Source organism: Herpailurus yagouaroundi, unplaced genomic scaffold (assembly GCF_014898765.1).
Source record: "Herpailurus yagouaroundi ecotype Mexico unplaced genomic scaffold, PumYag 197, whole genome shotgun sequence".
Taxonomy (NCBI): Eukaryota; Metazoa; Chordata; class Mammalia; order Carnivora; family Felidae; genus Herpailurus; species Herpailurus yagouaroundi.
The window spans coordinates 1,584,466-1,594,435 of NW_024412428.1; the positions used below are offsets into that span (position 1 = coordinate 1,584,466).

At 42.9% G+C, this 9,970-nt stretch overlaps 1 protein-coding gene across 7 annotated transcripts in view; it reads right to left on the reverse strand.

Moving 5' to 3' along the window:
- ZDHHC20 (zDHHC palmitoyltransferase 20) overlaps positions 1–9,970 on the reverse strand; it is a 49,853-nt gene that overhangs the window by 31,710 nt on the left and 8,173 nt on the right. For all 7 annotated transcript variants that reach the window (XR_005782254.1, XR_005782253.1, XR_005782255.1 and 4 more), the window contains one exon: positions 7,450–7,570. Coding sequence is in view for 4 of the 7 variants with exons in the window: in XM_040448010.1 (XP_040303944.1) it covers positions 7,450–7,570 (121 nt within the window). In the remaining 3 variants the exon portion in view is untranslated. The remainder of the gene's footprint in view (positions 1–7,449; positions 7,571–9,970) is intronic.

Below are 9,970 nucleotides of genomic sequence, written 5' to 3' on the forward strand. Positions count from 1 at the left end.
ATGCAGAGCTCACAAACCATGAGATCATGACCTGAGCTGAAACCAAGAGTCGGATGGATGCTCAACCGACTGAACCACCCAGGTGCTCCTCAAAAAGTACTTTTTAAAACCATGATTATGGATGAATAACAACATCATCATCATAGTTAGATGCTCACTGTTCTCTGCGTGACGGCCTCTAAAGCAAACAGATTGTACCGACTTGGCAACAAGGCCAATGGTCTCTCGCAAACTGTTGAAACTTTTACAGATTAGAGCAATTAAATGGTAAATACTCTACTTGATATTCTAAGTGTAGTGGGCTTCTTTGGGGCGTATCTGCCTGGTCGAAAAGCCACTCTCTCCTCCTCTGGGGAACAAGTTCAGACCACCCTTCCCCCTTCTAGTTCGTGCTCTGTCTCCCGCGGATGCACCACAGAGCCGGAGCGCTGGAGCTGGGAAACACGCGACGGTGATAGTCTGCCATGTGACTTGGGAAAAAAATGAAAACTCATTTGGAGGCAGACAGTGTTACAAATCAAACAGATCTACAGGGACAAGAAGAAACAAGCTCCACACAGTCCCAGCTTTGGCTCTCCAATTCTGGTTCCAGTTCTGTCTTGCAGTCCTGCCCTTAAGATACTGGAAATACCCACCAATTCCTGACACCATTTCATATTTTTCGGTAGTTTTTTGGGGTGAGAGTTAAAAAGCCTAAGTTGCTGCCTATTACTTGTGATCCTATTTGTTTGAGCCTATTTTCTGTACTATTACTGTTTGTTTCCTAGCACAGAAAATAGGTTCAAATAAAAATTTAAATTAACGATACCCTCTAAAAATTGCACGGACGATGTCATGTGTTACAATCTTTTTGGAAGGAAATTTGGGAGCATCTATAAAAACTTAAGATGTATATGTTCTCTGACCCAGGATTTCTACTTCTAGAAAATTCTACAGACATGTTCACTATAGCATTGTTTTTGACAATAAAATATTATGAATTACTTAAATTATGTAAATGGCTAGGCATTTTCTATCTATCCATACAGTGGAATACTATGCAGACTTTAACGAGAATTTTCCATACAAAATACACACATACCCTAAACTGGAAAAATGCAAATATATCAGATGAAAAAAAGCAAACTGTAGAAGTTTGAATATACAGCATGTTTCACATCTCTAAGGGAAATAAGTGTATTCTTTTCTCTTCACATATCCCAATAAAATATATCCACCTTATAGAGGTGAATTAACATGTAAGAGAGACAAAGTGCTATTCTGAAGCTTTGAAGCAATGTTATACTTGCTAAAAGGCACTATCCAGGTAACTAAATCTGTATTGGTTAATACCTATCCACTCTAGTTGTTGAAATATATTAATTGCATGTAAGTTTTGTAATACTCTGCCAAGTATGAAAATTTTCTGCAAGGATGTAACAGGGTCCCCCCGGAGAACACTGCCAGGGTGAAGGGCTGCCTCACTTTTCATTTGGTGCCCTAAAAATTTTTTTTTAAATCATGTGCATGTATTACTTTTGTAATTTCAACAAAAACGTCTTTAAAATGAAGGGGATGTAGGTAAATACCCGCTCCTTAAATGAGTAAGCCATACTACACTGAGGGCCTTCTAGAGGGCCTTAACCCCATCCCCGGGGTTGGACACTAGGGAGGTAAAACCAGACAATGTAGAAAAAGTAAAGCTTTAGGACCGTAGGAATGTGGTAGCTGATCTCTCCATTCAACAGATGAAAAACACCCCAAAGTCGAGAGGAAGTAATCTGCCCAAAGGCTAAACACAGCTGAACTGGCGGTTAAGTAAGATGAGGGTCAAGAGTATCTTAGTTTCTTTTTCCTCTATTCTTCTACTCAAAATTCTGAGATGGTGATTTTGCCCTGAGAGGAGACTAAACTGAACAGACTTTTTTTTTTTTCAGTTTTTATTTATGTGTTTTGAGACAGAGACACAGTGTGAGTGGGGGAAGGGCAGAGAGAGAGGACCCCAAGCAGGCTCCGTGCTGTCAGCACAGAGCCCCGTGCGGGGCCCGAACTCACAAAACCGTGAGATCATGACCCGAGCTGCCACGGAGAGTCAGACGCTTAACCGACCGAGCCAGCCAGGCGCCCCTGAACAGACGTTTGAAGAAGACTTGTGGTGGATCTTGAGGACTGAGCGGATAGAGGAACCGAGGAAAAGGAAGCAATCAGAAAACTTCAGTTTCTGGTCTAGGGCACCTAGATGAGCGAGGCGGCAAACCACCGAAGGGAGCCCAGGTGAGGGCGGGCCGGGCGGGTAGCCTGGGGTAGGTGTTTTCATGGATTCATTCTCTCACCCATTCAGGCAGCAAGTACTGTATTCAGAGAGTTTCTGCCATGTGGCAAATACTGCTTGACGGCATTAAAGTCTGAACTGATGTGCCCAGTTCTGTTTGGGTTTGTAGGTTTGGATAATAGGTGGCTCCAGGACAGCTGTCCTGGGGGAGGCCTGGGAAGACGATGGAGGAGCACGACCCCGAGCTCACCTCATCCCACGGACACCCACAGATCACAGACACATCGGTGCAAGAAACCCAGAACAGGAACCAAGCGGGAGATGCTGAACTGGGCGGCGCAGGCCAAGGAGAGTGGGAAGCCTTAAATGATGGATCCCGGGCCCCCAGGGGGAGAGGGCTGCACCTTCTTCCCTTGCATCCCCGGGGAGGACGCTGCAGCCCTGGGGCAGGGAGGTGGGAGGCCTCCAGGCAGACAAGCAATCCTCGTGTGTAGCTGCAACCCCGCCCGTGTACCTGACGTACAAGAAAGGGTCTGGGATACAGGTGAGTGCTGGTGTGACAGTGTCCTTGAATCTGCTCTAATTCATATGAGGAAAGTGAACTCCTTGAAAACTATTAAAGAAAACAAATTGAGACACAATAAACGAATGATCACAATCTCACCGTGTCAGAATTCCATAACTGAAAACAAAAGTTGAAGGAACAGTACAAAACGAATTGGGGCAGGGCACCCTCGTGAAGTGAAGAAATAGAAAAATAAGGGGCGCTTGGGTGGCTCAGTTGGCTGAGCATCTGACTCCTGAATTTGGCTCTGGTCATGATCCCAGGGTCGTGGGATCAAACCTTGTATGGGACTCTGCACTGAGAAGGGAGCCTGCTTAAGATACCCATTCTCTCTCTCTCCAAAAAGAAAAAAAAAAGAAAAAAATTAAATTAAATTAAAAAAAAAGAAAGAAATTCAGGAGGATGAATCATCATTCAAGGATGCAGAACAGAACTATACTAGAAAAGCCAAAAGAAGAAAGCTTCTCAAGAAGTCAGAGGGCAAAAGCCACTGAGCTCAAGTAGGGAGAACGGAGGCCAGCTGTCTGGAATCACGTGGGAAGGAACACAGGCCCTGGGTACAGACAGCTTACCAGAGGATCTAACTCAAAATATAATAGTGGTTAGAATACCAACAGAACCAAATTTTTGTTGTGACTGTTGTTTTAAGTTTATTTATTTTGAGAGAGAGAGAGAGAGAGAGAGAGTGTATGTAAGTGGGGGAGGGGCAGAGAGAGGGGCGGGGAGCAGGGAGCGGGGAGCGAATCCCAAGCAGCCTCCTTGCTGTCAGCACAGAGCCTGATGGGGGGCTTGAACCCACGGACTGTGAGACCGGGACCTGAGCCGACGTCAACAGCTGGATGCTTAACTGACTGAGCCACCCAGGTGCCCTGAAATTTTTGTTGTTGTTTTTAAGAGAGACATACTTTGACGCATACCTGAAAGCAGAAGGAAGAAGTTGGTTGTAATTTATTAAGTGGAGAAGCAAGAGTTTTAGGAGAAAACTGGGGGAGAAGACAGGAAAAAGGGCAGCAATCTCCATGCAAATATACGAAAGGACGAGGGGTGCCTGCGTGGCTCAGCTGGTTAAATGTCTGGCTCTTGATTTCAACTCAGGTCATGATCTCACGGTTCATGAGGTCAAGCTCCACGTCAGGCCCTGTGCTGACAGCGCAAAGCCTACTTGGGATTCTTTCTCTCCGTCTCTGCCCCTCTACCGCCCTCTTCTCTCTCGAAATAAATAAAATCAACATTAAGAAAAAAAAAGGAGAGGAACACAGACACCAAGAGGAAACTGACAAGCTCTGGAAAAGCCAGCCTGTAAGGGTGTGGTGACAGTGCACTGTGCTGGGAGCAGCAGGGACTCTGTCACCAGTCAGGTGAGATGCCAGTTCTCCCGCCAACCGCGTCAGTTACTGGGTCAGTAACTCACTTTCCACGAGCCTCAGTTTCCTCCTGTGTGAGTGCAAATAATACCACGTGTAAGGGACTGCCGTACAGATTAAATACAAAATCTTCTAGAACATACCAGATTCTCAATAAAGCGGGTGTTATTCATAGGATAATAAAAATTATTTCTGGTAAATATATGATTACAATTCCTGATAAAATGGAAATTCGGACTATGATGGGAAAAATCACGGAGAGAAGGCTAGTTAGATGCGCAAGTCAAGTGCACAAACGGTGCGACACTAGAACTGGGATGACACAGAGAAGGTCGGCAAGGCCCCCGCACGAGAGTGACGTGCAGGGAGCGCAGGAGCGGCTCCGGAGGAGGGACAGATTCATTCAACAAACACCTACCGAGGGCCTATTAATGAGGGTCCCTTCGTTAGGGACCATGGGAGAAACTCCTGACTGCCAGACTCTTAGAATCAGGTCGAGGGGGTGAGATAAACAGAAATGACTATGAGGCTGTGATTTGTGATCGACAAGGTAAGAATTTGAGAAGTTCCAAGCACTTTTAAAAATTACTTCTTGTTCAAGTGAATAGAAATGGGTGAAAAGTAGACATTACAACTTAAACTGGATTTAAAGAGGAAAAAAATAATCATTCTAGGCAGAGGAAAAGACATTTCAAAAAGGTGGGGAAAGACAGAGTGCTTCAGCACAGAGTTGATACAGGGAAACAGTGTGGGACAAAGGGAGAGAGCCATTGGTTGGATCCACCCTGTGGAGACTAAATTTTGTTTGTTTGACGAATAGATAATGATATGTCCACATGGTTCAAAGAGACCAAAGAGGAAGTGAGTGAAAAGCTTCCCTTCTGGGAAGGATCCGGAGATCCTTCCTGTGGAGGCCGCTCTGTCACTTTCATTCGTCTGTGGTCTATGGAAGGTCCACTTCCTATAATACGTGTTTCTGTAATTTTGTTTTTTAAAGAATGAATAGATTTGACTTCTACAACAAGAAAAAAGAATAAAAGTCCCCAAAGTTTGGAATTCTAAGCAGCAGAAGTGCAGTATAAAACAGTGTTCCAGAGCTGGGACTCTGCCTGTCGTCAGAAGGTAAGAAGCTGTAAATCTCAGACCTTATCACTCGGGGACTTTGGACCCCTCATCGTGCCTCCTGTCCTCATCTCTAAAATGAGGACAAGTGCATCACCTACCTCAGAGTTGTCCCGAGGATTAAATAATCACCAGCAAAGTGTGTAAGACTGAATAGATGAAGGATATTATTCAGATTAGAGGAAAGTCATTATAATTAATGAAAAATAATAAAGCTTAAAGTGTAAAGATTTTACATCAGCGGCTATTAACTCTTCAGGACACATGTACTGCTCTGAAAATCAGATGATCTTGCTATGAATGGGCTACTCTGAAAGCTACACGTACCCACAACTTTGCATATTATCTCAGGATTCATAAATTCTTCAAAATCTTGGATTTTAGGTTAAGAACATCTAATCTACAGAACTAGAAGCGCAAATAATTATTATAAACCACACTTTTCATGATTGAATAGAAAAAGGATTATTCTATATTAGCTATCATTTACTGAAAATTTATAATTATATACCAAGATCTACACTAAATGCACATCTCATTTACGTATCTCACTTAATATTTCCACTAACCCAAAGACGTAGATATGTTTAGCCTTGTTTTAAAATAAGGACACAAGCACTTACAAAGCTAGTGACTCTCGCTACACTAGTAATAGAAAAGCTGGGGTCTGATCTGATATTCACATTTTCGTTATGTATGGCAATGTATTAGTCATGCAAAATGAATAGTATTAAGCGCACGAAAAATTTAAAAATCAAATACCCCCGCCTAAAATCTGGCACAAACTTTGTACTTCCTTAGTCACAACTTGTATGTGACTATACGAAAGTAAAGTTCTTTTTGCTTCCCCGCAGAGTTCAGCAGCATAGTGGGTTCTAGGGCCACAGCACCTCGATTTTATGCCAATTTTTCACATAGACCCTGTCTGACCTTGAACAAGTTATCAACCTCTCTGTGTCTCAGTCTCCTCGCCTGTGAAATGAAGACAACAGTGTCTACGGCACAGGGCTGTTGTGAAGTTTAAATGAGTGTGTGTAAAGCACTCAGAACTGAGTAACTGTCGGCCATTACAGTATCTGCTATTTGAATAAACTCAGGAGGTTCGTAATACATAACGTAAAACAATTTCCTATACTGAAGTGACCACACTGGTCACTCAGAAATTCATCCCTATCGCAAGACTCTCACCTGAGAAAAGGAAGGTGCTGGAGGAGCACCCACCTCAGTGCAGGAAGTGGGACAGCGGAAATACCTGTGGCTTTGGAACCAGACTAACCTGAGTTCAAATTCTGGCTCTCTGAATAGTAGTTTTAAAAACTGAACAGAGAGTACCCGGGTGGCTCAGTCGGTTGAGCGTCCAACTTTGGCTCAGGTCGAACTCATAGTGAGTTTGAGCCCCACCCTGGGTTCACTGCTGTCAGCGCAGAACCCACTTCGGATCCTCTTTCTCGCTCTCTACCCCTCCCCCAGCCTCAAAAATAAACAAACATTAAAAAAAAAAAACTGGAACAGGCTTCCTGCCCTTTGTGTCTTTTATTCCTATCCATTCTAAGTTCGTGCATTCTTGATTAAAAAAAAAATTACTCTTGTGATGACACACGATATTCAAATTCAAACCAGAATTTCCAAAAGATGGTTCACTAAGAATAACAAATGAAATTTTTAGCCATGATGTTGAGTTGGAAAATAAATGCAGAGACTCATAGTGAGCCCCTTAAAAAATCAATTATCAGGGCACCTGGGTGGCTCAGTCGGTTGAGCGTCTGACTTCAACTCAGGTCATGATGTCACACTCCGTGAGTTCAAGCCCCGCTCGGGCTCTGTGCTGACAGCTCGGAGCCTGGAGCCTGCTTCAGATTCTGTGTCTCCCTCTCTCTGACCCTCCCCCATTCATGTTCTGTCTTTCTCGGTCTCAAAAATAAATAAAAATTAAAAAAAAAATCAGTTATCAACATATGTACATATATGGACATATCTCTGAAATACCACAGAAGATACAGAACACGGGAAAATCTTGTTCTTGAAGACATTATCTGCAGCAATTACAATATCCATTTAATAGTCAAATCACGCAGACATATCTTGGCAGGGTTAATTATATTTTAAAACTTCTACGGAAAGGAAAACTTAAGACTGGTTTTTCTTACTCCTTGAAGCTGATGTGGTGTAGATAGGTAAGTCCCTTGCCGCTCTTCTCAAAATTTCTTGTTGTCTTTCTTGGCTGAACTCCTTTTCGTAACGTTCCTTTTCAGAATTGGACAAACAGAACTATAAAAGGAGAAATAACTATTAATTCTTTTTAATCCCATGATCATGAACTATCACACTCAGAAAAAGGAAGTTTTATCCAGAACAAACAAAAAACATTTTCTTCCGTGAAGAAAAGGCAAAATTTGTTTTCAGATTTAAGAGGCTAAATCAAGAACATTTTAACAAAACTACATACCTTTGACATTAAAAAATATCTGCCCTCTATTCTAATGATGGGAAAGAATACGAACTAGAAAATTGTGTATCTTTGCTTTCTACAGACAAAACTAAATACCTCCCAACCAAAAAGGGTTAAGTATACACTTTCTACTAGAAAAACTCTGGTGTTTGAAAATTAGTGTCAAGAAATTTTTAATTTTTGGAAGGATGCCCAAAGATTCACTTGCTTTGGGTAACAGGTTAAATCGCGGGCATGGGGTCCAACTATTTTCCGGCCAAATATCTCAGTGAGGACAACCCATTCTTTTACTACTTTGTTTTAGCTTTGTAAAAGCTAACCAACAGGAGTACTTTCTGCAAAATGACTAAGGATTGTTAAGGCAGGCATAGTCTCCTCTTCTCCAAGAGCGATTCCTTTACGGAGTTATTTCCAGTTTCCATCTCTCACGTCTTTAATCCCACGCGTGGCCAGCTTGCAGTTCGTTTCCTTGAACAGCGCCTTCCCCACAAAGGACTGTCCAGGCTGCTCTTCTTGTCAGGTCGTGGTCATCCCAGCATCTCAAGGACCCTGAGTCTTATGCCTCTATAATTTCAGGCAGATAGATGCTTTCAGTTTCTCTCTCTTTACTTCACAGAATTTCTTTTTCAACCAAAAATGGCTTGAGACTTGCTCTGTTTCTCAATTTTTACTTACAGGGTTTTGCTTGAATGGAGTTTCATCTCTTTCCGTTCAAGTGTTTTGAGCCACCTGCTAACTCACTACTAAACTTTCATACTCCTGGTGCCCCACCATCAATAATAACAGTATCAGCTTAGCAGTGCAGTCTCTCCTATTACAAACAAGGCAACAGTTTGGCATGTCTGAAGGAGCTCTGGGTTGAGGAACTTTCTAAGACTGCGCATCCACTGACAGAGCTGACATTAAGATACAAGTCTTTTGAGTTTTACTCCAGCATGCGTCCCTCCACACTGCTAACATAAAATAAATGTTCTTGACTTTTGCAGACTATTACTCTAACCTGACCAGACAGCACAGTTCAGGATGTGGAAGTCTATTTAGATTACCTCACCTGGTTCTCACGCTCAAATCTTGATGGCACAAGAAATCCCCAGATGATTTGCAAGGAGTAATACAGACAAATAAAAAGGACAGAAAGCAGTCAGAAAAGATTCCCATAATCTTAACCTGAGACTGTGGAGGTCACTTATCTAACCTCCCGGGCAGGTAGGAATCTTCAGACGACGTTTCTGAGATCCAGTCCCTCTTGAATCAGATAATAAAGTACTTCCCTGCTTTGCAAAATGGCCCATTCTCTTTTAAGAGAATTATAACTTGTAACTTGTTTGAATTAAACGTTCTTTCCTGACATGATGTGCCCCTGTCGCATTCACAGTAAAGTATAAGAACCATATGGTATGATGATAAATATGTGTTTGGAAAGGAGACATTCCTCGTAAAACATGAACAGATTTCCCTGGACCGTCCTATTTGTAGCCAGGCCTCAACAGCATCACTCTGCCTTAAGGACTACTGTCACAAACTATGAAAAACTTAAACGAAATGAAAATCTCACGAGACACCAGAATTTTAGGTGAGGAATGGAACCAAAAAAATGTTAATGGGTTCGAGTTCTGAAATTATTATTATGATTCTGGTTTTCATTAAAAGCTATGACTATCATTCAAACTATAAAACGCCAGTATCTTAAATTCAGTGTTCAGATGGTTCCATTTAAATACACATTAAATACCAGTTAAGAACCTGGCACTGTTCCAGGTAACAGGAATCCACAGATGAGTAACAACGTGGCCCTTGCCTCCAAAGTCCGTTTCTACAGTCCAGTCAGAAGGTCAGCCATGCCAACAGAGAAGTACAAATTACAAATCAGCCTAAGTGCCAGGTACCATAAAAGCTCCCTTAGGAGGGAGCGGGAACTGCCAATGAAAGTGTCTTGGAGGAAGTGGGGTCCGGGCTGGGTTCTGAGAGATAAACAGGAATCTTGCGGGAAAACAAGGAGGGGAAGAGAATCTCGGTAACAGGCGCAGCATGCAGAAAGCACGAAGACGTGACCCCAGCAAGGTACAGTCAGCGCGAGATAGGACTTGGCTGTCGAGGGCCAGGAAGAAGCAGTGGAGATGACGCTGCTAAGATGTTAGGTCACAAAGGGTCTCGTGCACCGTGCAAAGGAGCACGGCTTGCACCGTGTAGCTGTCACGGAGGGTCTCGTGCACCGTGCA